Here is a 21,727-nt window from a genome sequence, read left to right as displayed (position 1 = left end):
TGAGGCTCCAGACTAGGCCCAGCAGGTGGAGTGTCAAGGCCCAAGGTTTTTAAATGCCTGCTGCCTCCTTCTGGAGCCCACCAGCATTTGGGAAGCACGCCCACGGCCCCGTGGCCCTTCGGACACTGAAGTGGCTGTGGCTGTGGCTGTGGCTGTGGCTGTGGCTGTGGCTGCGGTGGAGGTGGGGGAGAGGCAGAGGCAGAGGCAGTGAACTTTTTGACCATGGGTCCTTGGGGTGAAGGCGCTCCAGGCCAGACCCAGACAGTTGGCTGCTGTTCAGGAACAATCAGCTGGAGGGCAGTGGGCGTGGCTCCAGCATTTGAGCCCCTGCCTCCCCTCCCAGGTCTGGAGCAGGTTCTCTGCCTCCCCCTCCAGGGTGACCTCCCTGTTTGGTACATGCCCTTTTCCGCTTTGTCACCGACCACAACTTTCCTGTGGGATGTCTCATATCGGAGAACTGGTGCTACAGATCTCACCTCTTTGGGGAGGAGCCCGGATGGCAGACAGCATGGAAGCTTCTTAAGTGTCTCGCGTGCATGAGATACAGCCAGACCAACACTAAACCATCCTACCCACCCAGGAAACTGACTGGAGGATTAGCACAGCAATCTGCATATCCTGAACCACCGAATTCAGCAGGTACGTGGCATGCAGAAGTGAACTTGCAGAGCGAGGAGGCATGGGAAGGGAGGTGCTTTTGTGCGCGGAGAGGCGAAGGAGACTGGGCAGGTGGAAATTTTACTAACTTTCTTTAATACTCTTCTACATGATTCTTTCCTTTTGTGTCTATATTCACAGATTCTATTTTACTCCCATCTTCTCCTTTTAGTCTACTTCAGTGTATTGGTTTTTCAAATTCTCACAACATTTCCCTTTTTAATATTTTTTATTAGTATTTTCTAAATTTTTCTCCACTCCCACGTTTTTTTCTCTCCTGTGTCAAAACCACTTTCAACACCCAGGTGAAACATGCCTAGAATCTAGCATCATTCATTCCATTATTCACATGTGTGTTTTTAAGTTTTTACTTTTAACATTTTATGATTTGAATATTTCATTGAATTTTCTACCTCATGAGTTCCTTTTCTCCATTCAAAATGACAAAGGGAAGGAATTCACCCAGAAAGAAAGAGCCTGAAGAAACGAGAGCCAGGGATTCAACCAACACAGACACAAGCAAGATGTCTGAAGCAGCATTTAGAAGCACGATTATGAGAATACTAGCTGCAGTCCAATGTAGATTAGAGTCCCTTTGTGCAGAGAAAAAATGCAGTAAAAACTGGCCAGAATGAAATTAAAAATGATATAACTGAGCTGCAATGACGGATGGATGCAGCGGTGTCAAGGATGGATGAGACAGAACAGAGAATCAGCGATTCAGAGGACCAACTTATGGAGACTATGGAAGCAGCAAAATCGAGGGAGATTAAGGAAAAGAGCACAATTGAAGAATTGGAGAAATCAGTGACTCATGCAGAACGAAAAACAACATCAGAATCATAGGGGTCCCGAAGAGGAAGAGAGAGAAAAAGGGGTAGAAAGGTTATGTGAGCAAATCATAGTGGGAAATTTTGCTAACCTGGGGAAAGACACACCATCAAAATCCAGGAAGCACCGAGGACCCCATCAGATTCAACAAAAACTGACCCTCAGCAAGGCATATCATATTCAAACTCACAAAGTACTCAGGCAAAGAGAATCATCAAGGCAGCAAGGGAAACAAGTCCCTAAACTACAAGAGAAGACAGATCAGGTTTGCAGCAGACCTATCCAGAGAAACTTGGCAGGCCTGAAAGGAGTGGTAGGATACGTTCAAAGTGCTGAATTAGAAACATCCACAGTGAAGAATTCTTTATGCAGCAAGGCCATCATTCAAAATAGAAACAGAGGAAAAAGGTTCCCAGATACACAAAATTTAAAGGAGTTTGTGACCGCTAAATCACACCTGCATGCAATTTTAAGGGGGGACACTCAGAGGGAAATTGATATCTATCTATCTATCTATCTATCTAACTATCTATCTATCTATCTATCTAACTATCTATCTATCTTTATAATTATATTTATATATACAAATAGATATAGAATTATATATATAGATGTATATAGACATATACATATCGATATAGATATAGATATATAGATACAGTTAATACAATACATATACATATACATACATACACATACACATACACATATACATACACATACACATATACATATAGATGGAGATGGAGACGTAGATACAGATATAAAGATATATAGATATGTTTTCCTCCAACTCTTCAAACAAGATAATGGCCATAAAATCGTGTCTTTCAGTACTACTTTAAACGTCAGTGGACTGAATGCTCCAATCAAAAAACATAGGGGAACAGAATGGATGAGAAAACAAGTTCCATCGATATGCTGTTTACCAGAGACCCACTTTAGATGTGAAAACAACTTCAGAGTGAAAAGAAGGGGATGGAGAATCATCTGTCATGCTACCCGTCAACAAAACAAAGCCAAAGTAGCCATACTTCTATCAGACAATCTAGACTTTAATTTAAGACTGTGTCAAGTGGTACACAAGGGCATGATGTCATAATTCAGGGGTCTATCCACCAAGAAGACCTAGCAAATGGATACATTTATGTGGCGTATTTGAGAGCAACCAAATATACAAACCAATTAAACGCAAACATAAGGAACCTCATTCTTAGTAATGCCATCATAGGAGGAGACTTCTATGCACTCACTCACTGCAATAGACAGATCATGTAAACGAAAAATCAACAAGCAAACGGGGGCTTTGAATGACACACTGGACAAGATGGGCTTCACAGATATGTTCAGAACATTTCATAATAAAGCAGCAGAATATACATTCTTCTCCGGTGCTCACGGAATATTCTCCTCTATAGATCATATGCTGGGGAAAACAGTCATCCCTAAGGAAGTTCAAAGAGATCGAGGTCACACCGTGCATATTTTCAGACCACAACACTAAGAGACTCGAAATCAACTACAAGAAACAATTTGGAAAGGTAACAAATACTGGGAGACTGAAGAACATCCTACTAAAGATTGAACGGGCTAAGCAAGGGTTGAAAGAGAATATAAAAAGTATACGGAAGTCAATGAAAATGTATATGGAAGTCAGTGATAACACCACAACCCAAAACCTCTGGGACGCACCAGGGTCGGTTATAAGAGGACCTATCTAGCAAGTCAGGTCTTGCTAAAGAAGAAAGAAAGATCTCAGAGACACAACCTCACCTTACGCCTTAAGAGGCTGTAAAAAGAACACCATACGAAACCCAAAACATTCAGGAGACAGAAAATAACAATGATTAACGGAAATTAATGCTATTGAAACCAAAAATCAAACAAAACAAAAACAAAAACAACCTCAAACAAACAAACAAAGAAACAAACCAAAATAGGAGAACAGATCAATGAGCCCAGAAGCTGCTTCTTTGAAGGAATTACCAAAATTGATAAGCCAGTCATCAGTTTGATGAAAAGGAAAAAGGAAAGGGCCCAAATAAAGAAACGCAAGAATGAAAGAGGAGACATCACAACCAACACAGCAGAAAGGCAAACAATAAGAAGAGAATATTAGGAGCCATTATTTGCCAATACAATGGGCAATCTGGAAGAAATGGACAAATTCCTAGAAATGTATACACTACCAAAGCTGAAAGAGGAAGAAAAGGAAAATTTGAACAGACCCATCGCCAGTAAAGAAATCAAATTAGTAATCAAAAACCTGCCGGAGGAAGAAGACTGCAGGGCCAGATGGCTTTCCAGGGGAGTGCCAGCAAACATTTAAGGAAGAGTTAACACTTATTCTCTTGAAGCTGTTCTCACAATAGAAATGGAAGGAAAACTTCCAAACTCTTTCTATGAAGCCAGCGTTACCTTGATTCCAAAACCGGAAAGAGACCCCACTGAAAAGGAGAACTATAGGCCAATTTCCCTGATGCACATGGATGCAAAACTCCTCAACAAGGTATTAGACACTCGGATCCAACAATACATGAAAATGTTATTCACCACGACCCAGTGGGATTTGTACCTGGGACGCAGGGCTGGTTCAACATCTGCAAAACAATTAACGTGATTCCTCACATCAATAAAAGAAAGGACGAGAACCACAGGATCCTCTCAATCGATGCAGACAGAGTGATGGACAAAATACAGCATCCTTTCCTGGTAAAACCCCTCAAGAAAGTAGGGATAGAAGGAGCACACATCGAGATCATAAAGCCATGTATGAACGACCCAACGTGAATATCATCTCAAGGAGCAAAAGCTCTCAGCTCAAGTCACGAACGAGACAGGAATGTCCACCGCCTCCACTGTTATTCAACACAGTATTGGAAGTCTTAGCCTCGGGCCTCTTCATCCTTCTGCTCCCCCTCTGCAGCTACTGCTCTTCCAGCCCTGGCTCTACCTTTCCTCCTCCTCCTCTTCTTCCCTCTGCTCACGTCCTCCTCAATTTCCTCCCCAGCTACTACTGCTCTTCGACTCGTGCTCCTCCTCTTGCTCGTCCTGGACTTCCTCCTCCTCCACTTCTTCCCTCGCCTGCACCCGATCATTCACTCGTCTTCCTCCTCCTGTAACTCCTCCCAGTCCTCTTCCTCCATCTGATCCTCCTCGTCCTTCACCTCTTCCTCCTCCTCCAACTCTTCCTCCTAGGACTCTTCCTCCTTCTCCAGGTCCTCTCCTGCTACTGCCCTTCCTGCCCTACCTCTGACCTTTCACCTCTTCTTCCCTCTGCTCTCGTCCTAGTCGACTCCGTCCTCCAGCTGCTCCTGCTCCTCTGGCCCGTAATCCTCCTCTTCCTGGTGCTGGACATCATCCTCTTCCATTTGTCCTTCTCCTGCACCCAGTCATTCACTGCTCCTTCTCCTCCTCCTCTTCTTCTAACCCCACCCAATCCTCTTCCTCCAACTCCTCCTGCTCCTCCTCTCCCTCCACCTCTTCCTCCTCGGGCTCTTCCTCCTTCTGCTCCTACACTTCTACTCATGCTCTGGAACCCTGGCTCTATCTTTTCTCCCCACCCTCTTCCCTCTGCTCTCGTCCTCCTCAACATCCTCCCCCAGCTGCTCCTGCTCCTTTGGCTCGTGCTCCTCCTCATCCTGGACATCCTCCTCCTCCACTTGTTCCCTCTCCTGCACCCAATCATTCACCCTTCTCTTCCAGCTCTAACTCCTCCCAATCCTCTTCCTCCAACTCCTCCTCATCCTCCTACTCCTCCTCGTCCTCTTCCTCCTCCAATGCTTCCTCTGGACATCCTTCTATTCTCCAGGCACATCTTTGTCCCTTAAGACTACCACAATCTCCTCTAAGGACGGGAGCAATAGATCTCGCACTGCCCCCAAGTCATCCGCAATGAGCACCGGACCCTGCGGATGGGCTCTCACAGGCCTTTGTGTCCCTGCAAAAGGAGCCTGGCAACCTCCCAGGCCTCCCGGGGAGACTCGGTAGTGGGAACCTGGGAGCAGCGACGGGATCCCCGGTGCAGCGACACCCAAGGGATGGTCATATCGTGCTCTGTCTTTTCAACAACACCTACAGCAGTATCGGACCTAGAGGCCGGGACCCAACGGGCCTCCCACGCGACCCCTGACCAGCCAGCCTTGTGTCGGCAGCGCCATCCAGGAGGAAGCTCACCGACACGTATGCCAGGCCTGGGACCCCAAGGCGCTTCGATCACCCCCTAGGCGGATAAGGTCAGGCCTAGGTTACTGCATGGGACCTGATGCATCCGTACAGTCGTCCCCAGTTCCTTGTAGGACAGGTCGGACATCCTCCACTGGGCCATGGGGTCTCCATGCTGTCAGCTGGCAGCAGCCAACACATGACCAGCGGTACTGGGACACCGTCAAGCCTTTCCTCTCATGCTGGACGGTGGCCGTGTGTTTACCGAAAGCCCTGTATGGGGGCCACGGGCTGCGGGGAAGGCAGGTAGGTGGGTGGCCAGGCACAGACGAGACCACCCGCTGTGATCCCGCAGGGTCACTGGGACTTCACTTCCATCTGGCCCACACGCAAATTCTAGGGATGGGGCTTTGGGGGCAGTGCGGAAGCCTTGCAGCTTCAGCGTCAAGGAGCTGGGCACACACACCTGTGGGCACAGCCGGCAGCAGACTGGGACCAGTGTTCCTCCCTAGGCCCCTTTGACCGTCCACCACCTGAGAAGAATACTGGAGGGGCTGTACGGCTTTAGCCTCCCCAAAGCGCACACACAGTGGGCCATGTGCTGCCCACTGTGGTTTGGGGCAGGGCGGGGGGAGCCCGGTCAGAATCCTGACCACAATGTCCACAGCATCCTCTGTCGACATGCAACCGCTGAGACACTGAGAAAGGAACCCAGTTCCCCATTTACATGAGGCCAGGAGTCGACAAAGCCTGAGGCTAATCAGGGTCACCCGCACAGGGACTGAGAGGCGCATTCTGGCACCACTTACATGCAAGGGGAACACAGTTCTGGGACACACCTTGACATGTCCCCAGCCCAGCTGCAGCGACAGTGGTGATCTTGTGCTGCGGGGAGAGCTGTTGCTGGCAAGGAACTGTCCCCTCAGAGAGCAGCTGGCAGGCTGCTCACCTGCCCATCCACACATGGATCACGCACACCACCCTGCTATGGCACCCCTGGGGGACTCAAGTCACCTGAGGTCTAGGGTCCCAGCTCCTCCCTTTCCCTGGGCCTGGTGCACAGGAAGCAGAGAGGAGAGCCCCAAGGAAGAGCTGACTGGCGACAAAACATGGCTCGTCTGCCAAGAGCAGAGATTTTTGCTAGACGGCTCCCTCCAGGGAAATACCTACGCCCTCTGCACACCACGTAGCCTGACAGGTTGGGTTCCCTAGCTACCCTGTGCACAAAGCCTGGGCACACCATGTAGCCCCTACGTATTTGCTACTGTCGGCCCACCAGAGCCACTCACACACACACACACACACACACACACACACACACACACACACACTCACTCCCACCTAGACACACACTAACACACACACAAGCACACTTACTCACAAGTGGTCCACTGGCCACTGGACACAGGCTGTCCTCCCCTCGGCCCCCCTCTTGACCTTGCACCAATCTCCCTTTTGCATCCTGACTTGAGCCCCCTGGCACAGCAACGATTGCACCCATCCCAGCGATTACCATCAGGACTCAGGAGGGAAGGGACTGCACTCTTGTATTCTGGCACCTGACCGTCCCACATAAGCACCTCATTCACACAGACCGCTGTGTCTCTCCTTGTCTCTCCAGTGGCCTAACCACCCACTCCTGCACACACAGAGACACACGGCTACGCAATCGCACGAACATATGCACGCTCACACTGCCGGCACCACCACGGATCTCAGGCCCAGTTTGCCACAGACGCCCACACACACTCGCACGAACTCACGCTGGATCTCTGCCCTCGTGCGTACTCTCTCCATGAATTCCCACTCATAAGCCTCGCTGCTGCCCACAACCCACACCTGCCCCTCCCCCTCACACATCTCCCATCCTGAGCCACTGTCTGAGGACAGGGCTCGGGGTCAAAGGAGCCCCGGGTGTGGGAGGCAGCAGCAAGGTATACTGCCATCGACTATGAGAAGGCTGCCTGCTCCTGAGTTGTCCGGGGACATGTGGTCTTAGCTCTGATCCTGACTGGAGGCTTTGCTGACTGGATTCTATCTCACCAAGGACACAACACCCCTCTGGGAGCAAGGGTCCTGGATGAAAACCCCCCGAGTCCTGGCCACACTGTACCACGACCCAATGGACCAATTTGGTCCCACTGTGCAATCCCCTTCCCTGCCTTTCGGCTCTGGCCTATACAATAAATCTCCAAATAACAGGTCTGTCTCTTCCTCCTCCTCCTTCCAGGCTCTTCCTGCCCAAGAAGGCAGGCCTCTGTGCACATGGCAACACCGGCCCCACCCCAGTACTGCACCTCTCCTGCACACACAGAATCACCCGGGCAGCGGCTAGGACAGTCACACTCAGGTCCCGTTCTCGTCGAGCCTCCTTGCGTCCCCCATAAACACACACAAACACATACACAAAAACAGAAGGGTTTTTAGCTTCCTGTATGTGTCCACATAAACATCGTGGAACCTCTTCAAGGCTGCCACACGTTATCTCTTCCTCAATTCTCTCCGGGGCACGTAGAAGACAGGAGACTCATCCACCCATCTCTTCCAGCACTGGTGGCGTCCTCCATTGTTTCTGCATGGGCAAAGATAGAAGCTCTGCGCCATTCACGCCCACACAGATGCAGAGCCCCTGACACATGTGGGCACACGCAGACACATTTGCGTACACGCGCACACACGCACCCCCACGCAACAGACACCAAGAATGATACGGGATATTTGCAGATACATCCCAGATGGTGTCACTCTTGTGCCTCGCCCTTTTGCGATCCCCCTTGCTTTCTCACCCAGGGATTCATTTCCAGCCCCCAATGGCCTTGGACCAGTTCTAAGAATGGCTGTCGGGTTGCGGGAGGACATGGCGTGGTGGGGCACATGGAAGGAAGTGCGAGATTCTCACCACAGTGGCGCCTGGGGACACGGCAGCTCCTGACCCAAAGACTGGCAGGCAAATCCAGACTGAAGGAGCAGGGGGAAGCCCGGGACAGGGCGGACATCCACGGGGAGCATTTGTGGTGAAGCACTGCTCCTCCCCAGTTGCTCTCCAAAGCCCCAGCCCACAGCACAACTGCATTTGGTTTGCAGGCTTCGACCCTCTGTGTGTTTGCAGCTGAGTCTCTGCAGGTCCCCTGTCATCCTCCCACCCTCTCCCCATGCTACCTGTGTCCCTGTCTTGGCGGACCTTCCATTTCCAAGCCAATGTGTGGCCCACGTTCCCTTGCCCATACAACACGCAGGTCAACACACCGCATACTGGGGTCCTCACCGACACGTGAGCACGTCAGATCACTGTCTGCTGGTCCCTTCCTCCCTCAGGTAGTACTGCAGGGGATTGGGCCACAGGTCCTCGATGATGATCTGGAAGAGGACACAGGCCGGCGCCACATTGGGCATAGCCCACTCTCCTCTCTGGCCGGGGGCCACCCACATCCCCACTGCTGACGAAGGCCTCAGGGGCCCCACCTCGGCAATCCTGTTGGCCCCTGGGCAGCTGTGCTCACACAGCCAGTTGAACAAGTTAAGGCTGGTGGGGTCATGCCTGCGACTGGGAGCTCCACGTTCATAATCCCAGAACCACTGGACTGGAGTGGAACGCGATACCCTGTAGCCTGCAGGAAGAGAGGATTTGAGGAGCAAGCTGATGGCCTCCTCCCCACCCACCTGCCCCTCCCCCTCTCCCTCCCTCCTGCCCCTGATTCATGCTCCTCATCCCCCTGCCCCGCACCATCATGGGACCCACACCCTACCAGCAAAGCTCAGCTGAAACTCCTTAATGATCACTGGGTTCCGGAAGTACGGGTTGGCCCCAAAGAAAAACATCACTCTGCAGCGGTACTTGGGATGGCCCACTTCTTCCACCTGCCGTGAGCAATGGGACAGGAGGGGGCAAGTGTCCTCCCTCGGGGTCCTGAGCTACTTGCCTGGCTGTGAGGGTGAGCACCTTTGCCTCACCTTCTCCTGCCCAAATCCCACACCCGACGGGACGGCCCCCAGCCACAGCCTCCCCGGTCTCACCTCCAAGTCGACCACGTAGCTGAGCACGTCTTTGTCCTGGGCACCGATCATGGCCGACAACCGGGGGTGATTCAGAATCTGTGCTGTGTCAAGGAGCTGTGCCTTCAGATGCTGTGGAAACAGACACAGCCCCCCTCCAACCCTCCCAGGCTAAGAGCAAGGGACTAGATCACGGCATGTGCAGAAAGACCAGGAAACACTAGTCCCCACACTCCTCAGCCTCTGCAGATGCATCAGACCCCATCGACACTGGGCAGTCCGTTGGCTTCCTGTACCTCCCACGCTGTCTGCACACAGCAGGGAGAGACTCCACTGCCTGCACGCCTCACAGTTCCTTCCTATATCTGACCTGTGTGGGCTGCCAGCAGCCCATCATAGCTTGTGATGTCGGCATGTGCTCTGACCCCTCCTCACGGCTGGGTTTCTTGGCATATTCCCGTGAAGACCTATGTTGTCACCAGCCTCCTGAGTCCAGATGGAATAACATGGCTTACAGGAACCCGACTGCACACTTACGCTGCAAGCAGAGGGTGTGGGAGGGAGAAAGAGATCGAGAAGCACGGCCGAGGAGGGCCGAGGAGGGAAAAGGATTAGACACAGTGACACAGCCAGTCCGGAGAGAAAGACATGGGTGGGACCGAGCCGGAGCCTGAGGACAGAGAGGGAAGCAGGGGTGGAGATACCAGGAGAGAATCCTCTGTGTGTGTGTGTGTGTGTGTGTGTGTGTGTGTGTGTGTGTGTGTGTCATGTGTCAGGGTCTGGGGAGGCAGCTTGTACCCCATTCGGAGTGGGTCTCAGTCGTCCTACTGTCTGGCAAAGGGGCGTGGCGTGGTTCCACTAAAGGTCATGAGTGTGTGTCTGAAATGCTCTCTTTTGAAGGAACTGCTAGGAAACGTGCACAGCCTGTGAATGTGAAGGTGGGTGTGCGGCCTGCGTAACTCTCCCATTTTGCAGCGAAATGTTTCCTTGCCTTATCTGCTCTGAGTGAAGGCTGCTTTGTGCTACCCTAGCTCTGGTAGCATGGGGACACATGGCTCGTGTCTGCAAGTAATATTTGAGACCAGCCTGCAGGCCAACGTTGGCGGAGACCTAGAGGAAACAGACCCAGTCACCAAGTCCCCCCATCCCCAACAACCGCCCCTGTCCAAGGCCTTACACTGGATCCCAGACCACACCAACCCAGGGCCAGGGACCATTCCCCAGCTCTCCTCTCTGGGGGCCATCGCCCTGAGGCACCCTGCTCTCAGTGCCCAGCCCTCCTGCACAACAGCCCCCGCCATCACCCACCAGCACAAGGAAGGATACCGCCTGGGCCCAGAAGCCAGGGATGTGCTTGATGATGGCCCTTCTGTGATCCAGGTAAGAAATCTGCCTCCGAAGAATCCTGCGCTTCAGCCGCCATAAGGCCCTGGAATCCTGGGCATTCCCAGCGCTGATCTCCAGCTGAAGACGCTCCAGTGCTGCCAGCGGGTCCTGGGCTGAGGCAGGACGCAGCGCTGGCTCTTGCTGCTGCAGCGGCTGTGAGAGCTGGGGCCCCTCCTCCGCCTCTGCATCTGCCTCGCGCTTCTCCTCTTGCTCCTGAAACTCCTCCTGCTGCTGTCTCTCAACTTCCACCTCCTCCTCCTCCTCGTGCATGTCCTCTGCTTCTGGCTTGGCTTCCTCAGAATTCTCCTCTCCAGCCACCTCATCCTTGGTCGCCTCGCCGTCCTCTTCCTCCTCCCCGATCACCACCTCAGCCGCCACCATTCCGTCATCCAATATCAGCACCAATTCCTCCGCTGGGCTTGCCACCTGTATCTCACACCCGGCCTGGGTTTCCTGCACAGGATGGGCGCTTGCCGCCCCTGAACCTGGGGACTGCGGCCAGCCCACGCCCTCCAGCGCCCCTGCATTCCCGCGGGGCCGGGACTCTCCACCTTTCGCATCCGGGACGATCAGGGCCCAGGGTCGGCGGGAATCTCCGCTTTGTCCGGACCGCGACACGCTGGCCATGACGCTCGGCCCCGGCCCCAGTGTAGCTAGGGCAGCCTCAGGACAAGGACAGGAAACGGCAGCAGGTGGGGGGAGCCTTGGCCGCAAGACCATTAGCTCCCTGAAGCCTCCCGCCGCAGCCCGCCAAAGTTGAGCGCAGGCGCACAGGCTCTGGGATTTGAGGACTCCGCATTGGCTGTGGCTGCTGTGGAGGAGGGGCCGAGACAGAGGCAGTGAAGAGTGTGCGCATGCGGCCTGGGGGCGAAGTGGTTCCAGGGCAGGTCAGGCCAGCTGGCCAGGTTCGGGGAGCAATCAGTTGCAAGACAGCAAGACAGGGTGCTGGCCGCCAGCAAGCGCGCGCCAATGGCCGGTCCAGGCTCTGGAGCGAGTGCCAAGGTGCCAGCGTGGCCCCCGTTTGCCGCATGTCCTCTTCAGCGCTGTCACCTTCCAGCCTTCACTTGCGAGGTCCCCGGTATCGCGCAGTCTGTGGTCGCTTGTACACCCTTTCCCCAGAGGCCTCACTACGGGCACCAGAGCATTCAGCACAGGATCGTCCACGCCGTGAGCCACTCCCTGCTCCGTGCCTTGCCCCTTCTTCATGAAGCTGGGGCAAAGCCTGGAGAAGTCCTTAGTGTCACGCCTACCGGGGCCACATGGCCGTCCCCACGGTATCTCCTCGTTGGCCGTCAGGCTGAGGGCGGCGGTAAGGTGGGTGCCCACCCAGAACCAGTGACACCCACCCTAGACCCACCCCACCGCCATGTCCTTGCAAGAACACAGCTCAGTAGACCTCACTGCACTGCAATGCAGAGCAAAGAACAACCCCCAGAGCACCATCTGCCACTGGTGCCCTACTGATCTCCGTACAGAGCGCCAGGGAGATGGGGTAGTAGGATTTAGCAGCTTGCTCCGGTCCTGAAATCTAACCTTCCACTAAAAGGAGGACGACTCCAACCACGCAGGGCACGTAGGGGCCCTTCACCGAGAATTGCAGACTTGTCTGTGTCTGTCTCTGAGAAAGCCCCGTGCCTGCTTTCACTAGTACACACGAAAGCAGACGAGTTCCCTTCCCATTTCCCAGGCACCAACAAGAATTCTGAAGAAGCATGCACCCAGACACAGAAGGTCCACTGAGAGAGACAGTGAAAAAGAGACACACAGAGAGACAGAGCTATAGAGGGAGAGAGAGAGACACGTGCTAGCAGAGCAGATGAAGGAAGGACGAGTGGAGGGGAAGACCAGCCTGGAGAGGGAGAGTCCGGGGAGATTGGCGGGAGAGACAGGGAGGAGGAGCAAGACAAGAAGAGACAGAGGGGCACCTATTACAAGGAAGACAGGCGGAGACAGGGGGAGGCATTAGTGATGGAGAGGAGGGAGACGAAGACAAAGAGAGCTGGAAGGAAAGTGGGAGGGAGGGACAGGAAGAAGACAAGGGAGGGGGAGGCAAGGAGAGGGTAGGAGGAAGGAGAGCAGGGGCAGCCGAGGCGGAGACAGGTGGGCTGACTCTGAAGACAGGGCAACTGCAGTGTGCACTCTCTTTCACCTGGTGAAATTCACCTGTGCAATTTGCACAGAGACGAATGCTCTACAGTGGTCAGCCCTCAGCACAAAAGGCACCGCTCCCACCTGGACCTTAAGGGCAGTCTGAAACGATCGCTGAACTAGAAGGAAGCTGCAGTGAGGTCATTCGGGGTGAGGAAGAGGGCACCGCAGGGAAGAAAACAAGGACCCGTTCCCCACAGGGCTGCTGGAAGTCCTGTACTTACCAGCAGGAGACAGGAAACGGGACTGCCGTAAAGACACAGCAGAGATTTAGGCACAGCACATGCGGGAAGAAATCACGTCCCAAAGCTCGGCAAATTCAAGCAAAAGCAGAGGCTGCACATCCATGAATGTCAATGCTTTCCGAGTGGAACCAACGAAGTTCTCACAGATGCCCAGGAAATGTGCTCAACTCTGAGGCCCCCTCGCCTCTGGCAAGCTTCTCATCCAAAGCGACTCATCACAGAGAAAGGGTGGACCGTGAGCAAAAGAGCCAAGGTCTCCTTCGGATCCCCGGACGCAGACAGGTGATCCGCCCAGTAATTTCAAGCCAACGTATGGTGATAAAGGTTACCTTCCACCACAGTGATGGAGGAAACTCGCACCCGAGGGGAGGACAATGAGTGAGAACCGCATCCCAGGCTGTAAGCTAAGGACAGACCATCAAGCTGTATTGGAAGGTCACGAGACCGTGACTCAAATGTCTGTACAGACACAGAGCGTCTGCAGAAGCACGAGGGCTGGATAGTTGTAAGCAGGTAGCAGGATTTCTAAGTCTGGGCTGCCTGTATGATACGAAAGGCTAACACGTGCAAGCAGAGCTATGCCCATGTGATGCGGATCAGCCTCCTGAGGCGGTACTTTGTACCCTGTGGAGGACCTGGGAGACGCATGCAGGCAGGCTCCTTGTGCACCTCTGCCACCAGGCACACGTGTGGGAAACGTAGGGCCAAAGGGTTTGCCGCCGGGCTTAGTGTGGCTCACCCTTCTGCGGGTGCATTGAGCATCAGTGCAGAAAGCACTGGGCTCACTGAAAGAAGCCAGCCCCTGACAGAAGCACAGTGGTGGTGAGCCCTGCCTGATGGATTCCTGAGGAGACTAAAGGAGTTAAAGGCATGCAGTCCACCAGAGAGTAGAGTGGTGCTAATCAGGGGAGGGTGCGATGAGGAGGTGTCGGGGCTCGGGTGTGAAGATGCAGTCATGCCATGTGCATGAGTTCTGGAGATCTAACTTGCACAGGGCAGCCGTAAGCAATGCTTCACCGCCTCGTCAGATTTCTCAGAGGCAAGTGCTCTCACCACACACAAAGAGGGGTCGCTGAGAAATGTCCCGGTGAAGGTGGCTGGACGGAGCGCTTGCACGTGAAGGATACGGGCACATCCGTCACTGCCCGTTGTGTCCCTCAGGCACGCACTAGTCCTGGTGGACTAAGCTGAGCTCAGAACCCAGCAGTCAAAGGTGTCAGCCTCGTTCCTGCAAACATGGATCAGACTCCCAGGTAGGACGTAATGGACAAATTAGGGACCAGAACACACAGGAGGCACACGGAAACGAGACACACACTGGCAGGGGGAAGTCTCTCCCAGCCAGGAACATGCCACGTGGCAAAAGAGTAAGTGGGAAAACGTTGCCGGTCCGCTTTTCACAATTTACGCCTGCATCTGCAATGTGCCGGCCAGTGACGTTTGAGCCCCTCGGGCGCAAAGGGTTTGAAAACAGAAGGACAGAAAATAGAGGTGTGACGGAATGCTCACAGCAAGCCAGCTGCATTTGGGGACATTAACTGGCTGGCAGTGAGTGCATGGCCAATCCTCTGACGAAGGTCCTACAGGCACGGAAGGATTTCTGGCTCCTGGAACATAGAACAGAACACGCAGAAGCCCCTCCACCTGACAGCAGGACAGCAACTGGATCTGTCAGTGGAAGAAAGGGGTTGAATGCAGAGGGAAGCACACTCAAGCGCAGAAGCATACACCAAAGACAAGACAGGCCACCAGAGCCACAGCTGACCCAACACACAGGTGTGCAGAGACGAAGGCGGTTACACGGGTACAGCTGTGCCCACTTAGGCCAGGCAAGGAGGCATCACCAGAGAGGTGTCGGCACAGGCAAAGCCAGGAAAAGACACAAACACGCCAGGGCTCACTCAGGGAGACAGAGGAGCACAGGCAATGCGAGACATTTCCTGTGAACAGAGAACAACGTGACGATCCCGACAGGCCAATGAGACACGTGTGGTTCAGAGACATGGAAGTCAGAAGGCTCCTGAATTGCTGAGGGTGTCCTCTCTCGAGGGACAGCACTCTGGAGCCCACACACGCTGATGTTGGGGTGGAAGAGGCCGCTGGGCAGCAGATACAGTTGTGCAGGGGGTTTAGCAGCTCCTGGACCCTAGGGCTCCCCGGGGAGAGCTGCGGATACGGGAGGACACCCGGGGATGCCGGGTGTGCAGCATGAGGGCTGTAATCCCTCGGACACAGAGCACCGAGGCCTCTGCCCACGGACCTCAAGTGTCCACACTCGAGGGTTTGGCTCTGGGTGCCGTGAGTGCATTCCACACCCACACCTTGTCCGTACCTTGTCTTTGGGACAGGCCGGGCGGAAACGTCACCCTGGCCCCTAAGGAGGTATTGGCTGGAGATATTAACATGTGGGGGACCCTGTGTTCACCTGTCCCCTAAAGTGTTCCTGCTCGGCAAGACCTATCAAGTAACGGCCTGCTTGTGCAGGAAGATGCCCCAAAGGGCCCAGCCTCATGACCACTGAGGCCGTATTCCCACTGCACAATCACTGGCCATACTTTCTTTGGATGTTCACACCCAAAGACTCGGGTCAGCACTGGGAGCTTTTCCAGGGTACCCTGACATTTACCCATCAAGCAGCTGAGAAGACGTGCCTCTCCAGCCAGTGTGCAGACAGCAGCGAGAGAAAGGCCTGCCTTCCCTTCTAGAGAGTGCGACAGCCTCTGCCCTGGAAGAGGTAAGGCTTGGTCGCACAGATCCTCAACTCCACAGCGTGCTGACACCCCGCTGACCGTGTTGTCTGCATATGATAGGGGCAAGAGGCCTCCATGCATTGGGACTGCCCACGCCTTCTCTGGAATAGAGCCACTGCAGAGAAGGCTCTTGTACTGCAGAGCTGTGCAGTGGGGATCCTGGGGAGCTTGGGCAGCTTGGGAGACAGGAATATTAGTGTCGGGAGGTCAGTGTCAGGCACGCTGTGCTGGGGGCCGTGTTACATGGGGATACAGAAGAGCCTGCGATGGACAAGGCTGAACTCTGTCGACTGCACTGCTCGCACGGTGGAGCTTTTGCCCCATCCCTAGCACAGACATCTCTGGCAAGCAGCCATCTGCTGTGTAAGGAGTATCCCAGCACTCACGTCTTCGCAGGTGAGGCTCGTCCCAGTCCTTTCTAAGCTCCAGGCCTGCCGGGGACCTCTGCACAGAATGCTAAGGCCTCACAAGTCCATCGTTCCCTATGTGGCTGAGGCAGCCTTTGTCCTGGCACTCAGGCAAAGGAACACAGGCTGCCTGGGACGAGGCGACCTCCCTGAGCGCCTGCTGGTGTTTGCACTTGGGAGTCTTCTCACAAGTCTCACATGGCGTGTTGGACACACGGCTTAAGCCTGTGGACACAGAGGAAGAGCATCACCCGACTCATCACGGCTGATGATGAGAGGGCAGAGGGCACACGGGAGAGGTTGGCGTGTTCATCCCTTGAAGAGCCCCACCTCCCCGCGACCCTCCCCTCTGTTGGCTTGCAATCCGGGCCACCCATTCGTAACCAGAGGTCTTTTCAGAAACAGCAAAGTTCACACAAGGGCATCAGCACTAGGACTCCTTCAGGAGTCTTGTGTGTGTGTGTGTGTGTGTGTGTGTGTGTGTGTGTGTGTGTGTGTGTGTGAGAATAAGTGAAGCGGTGTTTGGGAGGCTCAGCTTCAGGAAGTGGAACCAGAAAAGTTCGCTGTGATTTTGGAGTTGCGTGAGACTGTAGTGGGCTGTTTTCTCTGCAGTGTGTATGTTGTCCCTGTCAACTCTGCCTGAAGCAGAACTTCATCGGTCTTACCCACCCACTCTGCCTCTGGTCCCTCGGTTCCTTCCCCTGGACGCCAATCTTACAACCTGCTCACAATCCCTCAAATATGTGTGGCTGGTCCTGAGATCCTGACCTTGTCCACAAGACAGTCTGCATTGGTAGACGTCTGAAAACCAGAGGGTAATCAACCCTGGGAATTCCTCCCTGTGTGGCGGTTCAGTCAACATGACTGAGGGTGTCCCCATGCGGGATTCTGGGGGCACCATCATGGACATGCCCAATCCCTGAATATTGGACATCCCTGGCCTGTGCTGGCCTCTCCGTTTCCTTGAATTTCCTCATTTTCACAGGAAAGCTATGAACCTGGGCACTGGCCTTTCTCTCAGGTTTGTGCCCTGGCCTCCCTCACTCAAGTCCCCATTGCTTCAATCTTACTGACCTCACATGCAATCCCAATGTGTGACCCATCCCTACGGACAATGTCCTACGTCCCGCCCTTCCTTGGAACTCCAATGTGCAGGCACAGAACACTTACACCTCTGGACAGCCGCATGTATACATGGACACGCCCCAGAGCGAACCTGAGAGGAAGACACACACAAACACTTCATGCTGTTTATCTCCCATTCTATATTTCTTCAAATGTATTGGACCCCCGCCCTGCGCCACGTGTCACCACAACCCTTGTCCTTATTTCATGGCCAGGAGAATCTTGTGGACCATCGGTGAGCATCGGAAGGGTTTCCACTGGGGTCGATGAAGTGCGACGCTCCTTCATACTCTTCTCAAGATCGTGCATATCCCTGGGATATATGGGTACACACAGACAGACAGACAGACAGACACACACACATACACACACACACACACACACACACACGCACACACACACACACACACACACACACACACAGGACAGGTGAGAGTCTTATCTTGGCCCTGAGTAAGGTTGCTTGAATGTTTCCAAACGGAAAGTAGGATGGGAGGGTGTGATAAGCTGTGCCAAAGCTGACAAGGGGATCCAGAAGCCAGACAACATGTGGGATGGTGGTAGGAGGCCTGAGGGTGGGGTTCATGGTCCGGGAATGACAGTTGTCACCGTGCTATGTGATGAGCCAGCTTTGGTTGTCCCGCTTTGCTCATTCTTTTTGTCTAGCCCCCTTCCCACCTTCAGGCTCCCCAAAGGGGCAAAGCCTCTTTGACACGTTACTTCTTAAGACTCCCTGTCTCAGGCTGATGCCCTTTTGACCTGGGGTCACCTCCTGTGCCGCTGTGAGTCTCGGTGCCTCCATGCAGAAGAGAATTGTGCCCTGGACCCCATGACACACATTTCCATGCCCACACCCTTGGCTGCTCACCTCTTTCCCTCTCAGTTCTCTCTCCTGGGGCCTCCTTCATCTTGAAATACGGCAGGGGGTTGGGCCAAAGATCCTCTATGATTATCTGGTAGGGGAGACAGGCCAGGCCTCAGGTAGCTATCCCACGCAGTGGGGGAACCCATGAAAATCACCTCCCTTCCTTGTTACAGGGCCCCACCTCAGCAATCCTGCTAGAGCCGGCAAAGCTGTGGTCAGAGAACCAGTTGAAGAAGTTGAGGCTGCTGTTGTCATGCCTGCGTCTGTAGGCCTCCTGTCTGTACCTTGGGTACCACTGGATGGGACTGGAATGAGACGCCCTATACCCTGCAGGAAGACGAGTATGTGAGAAGGCGCCAGAGAACTAATCACATTCAACCCTGCACCCACTGCCGCCCATGCAGTCAGTGGACACTTACCATCAAGGCCTAGGACATACTCCTTCGTAACGACTTCATTCTGGAAGTAGGAGTTCTTGCCAAAAAACAGCAGGATCTTCCGGCATTCCCTGGGAAACTTGTGTTCCTCCACCTGCCGTGGTACAGTGGGGCAGAAATGTGAAATCTTGTTCCAGGAGACCCGCCCTCCCCTGAGGAAGGAACACATCACTTCTCCCCACCACCTCCCCTCCCCACACAGCCAGCCACCCACACCACCTCCCACTCCCAGGCCGACCTTCAAATTGGTCATGTGGCGAAGCATGCTTTCATCGGGCTTACTAATCAGGGCTGACATCTGAGGGTGGTTCACAAACTGCCGCAGGTCAAAGAGCCTTCAGGTGCTGGGCGTGAGAGAGCTCGAACCAGAGAACCAGTGTGGACAGCATCCAGGCGTCCTCCCCCCGGGACTGGCGTCCTCCCCCAGGGTCTCAAGCCCTCCCCACAGGCTGCGTCCAGGCCCACGGGGTCTCAGGATCGCGCAGGGCTCTGCTAGACACGCACAGGAGGCTGTGCATGCCCAGACGCCCGCAACCACGCCTAGCTTTGTGTGCTCGTGAGGACACTGAGGACGCTTACTTCCACACAGCCAGACAGCACACATCCGGTCTCGCGCCGACCAGTGGGCATTCACATCGCCTTCCCCGCAGCAAGATGCTTAGCGGGACCCAGAAACGTGCCCCCACGCGGCTTTGTGTGGGAAGAAGCCCTCGGTCATTTCCCCGACCTGGCCTGGACCTCCACCGCCACTCCCCACTCTCCCAGCGCTGTTTCCGTGCCAGGTGCGACGTAAAGCACACATGCCTCCCCCACCCCGGCACTGCCCTCCTCCCACACTCATTGCAGAGCCAGGACCACCGGATGGGATCACGTTTGCACGTTCCCGGCCACTGGAGCGTGGCTTAGCTCCAGTCCCTGTCCTGGGTTCCTCTAAATGGCACCTCCCTTTCCTTCCTCTTGCGCAAGCCCAGCCCCCTGTGGACCCTCCACCAGCAGCAGGAAGGATACAGCCTTGGCCCAGAAACCACGGATGCCCTGGATAAGGGCACCTCTCTGCTGCAGATGTCGCTGCCGCCTCTGCCACATCCTGAGTTTGAGTCGAGCGTGCTCCCGGCTGGCTTGTTTATTCACCGGCTGTAGCTCTATCTGAAGGGCCTCCAGAGCCTCCAGAGCCTCCAGTGGGGAAGGGCAAGGACGGAGGCCTGACTCTACCTGCTCCTTCTTAGCCTGCTTCACCTGCAGCTCCTGGGCTTCTTCCACCCATCGGCCTTCCTGCTCACTCGGCTTCTGTTCCTCCTCCACCCGCTCCTCCTTGTCCTCCTTGCCCTCCACCTCCTCCTCGCCCTGCTGCTGCTCCTCCAGCGCTTCCTTCTCCTGCTCCTCTTCCTCCTCGGTTTGCAATTCTGCTCTCCCTTTAATGGCTCGCACGCCTTCCCTTCCTCCTCCTGCTCCTCCTCCTGGTCCCCTTCCCCTGCCACTGCCGCCGCCAATGCCTCCACCGCCACCGCCGCGGCCGGCGCCGTGGCCGCCGCCGCGCCCGCTTCTATACCCTGCTGCTCCTGCTCCTCCCCTTTCATTTCCGCCAACTCCTCCTCCTTCCGCTCTTCCTCCTTCTGCTTGGGCTTCTGCTGCTCCTCCTCCTTCTAATCTTTTACTCCTGCTGCCTCTCCCCCTCTTCCTCCTCCTCCTCCTCCTCCTTCTGCTCTTCTGGTCCTGCTGCTCCCCCTCGCCCTTCAGGTCCTCCTCCTCGTGAACTTGGACCTTCTCCTTCCCCGGCTTCTGCTCCTCGTCCTCCTCCCCCTTCTTCCTCTGCTCATGCCCCTCTTCCCCAGGCGCGTCCTCTTCCGCGGCCGCCACCTCAACCTCCTCCTCCGCCAGGCCCCACAGCGCCTCCACCGCCACTATGTCATGCACCAGCGGCACCGATATCTCGCTGGGGCCGCCCACCTGCCTCTCGGGTCGGGCCTGGCCTTCCTGCACAGGCTGTTCGCTTGTGGCCTGCGAGCCTTCGGCCTGCGGCACCTCCGGCCCTGCCGGAGACCCAGTGTCCCCACGGGCCCTCGTCTCTCGACCGCCCCGTTCCCGGTCGAAGGCGGCATGGGGGCTCCGGGCATCCCCAGTGTTTCGGAAACACGAGTCGCGCAACATGCGGCCCCGGCCCGAGACACCAACTGTGGCTCCTACCGACGACGAAGCGGGAGGTGAAAGCACGGCCCCCCTCCCCAGACCCAGTGAGTGGAGCCCTGAGGGCAATGGCTGGCAACTCGCTCCCCCTTCCTCCCAGAGCCCAAAGGTCGAGGGGGCGCATGCGCATGCGCATGGTGCTGTACCCAGGATGCCTCGGCGGTGGCTATCGCTATGCCGATGCTGCCTCGGAGGCCTTTGTGGTGAGAGGTGTGCGCCTGCGGCTTTGAGGCTGAGGGAGCTCCAAGCCACGCCCAGGCCGCTTCACTGCCTTCAGGACCAATCATAGGGACGGTGGCGTGCGTGGCTTCGGCGGTCCCGCCCCTAGGTCACCCGGAAACTGGGGCGCGTCTGTTGCATAGGCAGGAAGGCTCTGGGCCCCGTGCAGTGCAACTCCTCCGGGGGGCTTGCAGCCGGCCCTCTGTGCGCTCTGGGTGCCCTGTTTGGCTTCTGGCCATGCGAAAGCGACCTTTGCATTCCACGCTGCGCTGGGCACGCGGCTATCTACACACACGGGTAAAGGCGGACCTCCCCG

The 21,727-nt window shown here is 55.1% G+C and overlaps 2 protein-coding genes across 2 annotated transcripts; both read right to left on the bottom strand.

The window, feature by feature from the left end:
- Positions 1 to 8,937: 8,937 nt before the first annotated feature.
- Positions 8,938 to 11,658, bottom strand: LOC128774593 (testis-specific Y-encoded protein 1-like). The gene is made up of 5 exons (XM_053893660.1): positions 10,972 to 11,658; positions 9,667 to 9,744; positions 9,399 to 9,510; positions 9,115 to 9,260; positions 8,938 to 9,009 (listed from the first exon to the last, which is right to left on the bottom strand). Exons 1-5 carry the CDS (start codon positions 11,656 to 11,658, stop codon positions 8,938 to 8,940), a joined length of 1,095 nt encoding a protein of 364 aa, XP_053749635.1.
- Positions 11,659 to 18,608: 6,950 nt separating this feature from the next.
- LOC128774528 (testis-specific Y-encoded protein 3-like) lies at positions 18,609 to 21,156 on the bottom strand (the record flags this gene model as incomplete). The annotated part of the gene is made up of 6 exons (XM_053893594.1): positions 20,974 to 21,156; positions 20,017 to 20,175; positions 19,247 to 19,324; positions 18,991 to 19,102; positions 18,753 to 18,898; positions 18,609 to 18,659 (listed from the first exon to the last, which is right to left on the bottom strand). Coding segments are annotated over exons 1-6 (729 nt in total), but the record flags the coding sequence as incomplete, so codon positions are not given.
- Positions 21,157 to 21,727: the final 571 nt, after the last annotated feature.

The sequence above is a fragment of the Panthera pardus genome, unplaced genomic scaffold (genome assembly GCF_024362965.1).
Source record: "Panthera pardus isolate Hobbes unplaced genomic scaffold, ASM2436296v1 HiC_scaffold_333, whole genome shotgun sequence".
Taxonomy (NCBI): Eukaryota; Metazoa; Chordata; class Mammalia; order Carnivora; family Felidae; genus Panthera; species Panthera pardus.
The sequence above is the reverse complement of the archived record's forward strand: the minus strand, read 5'-3'. Positions and strand labels throughout refer to the sequence as shown.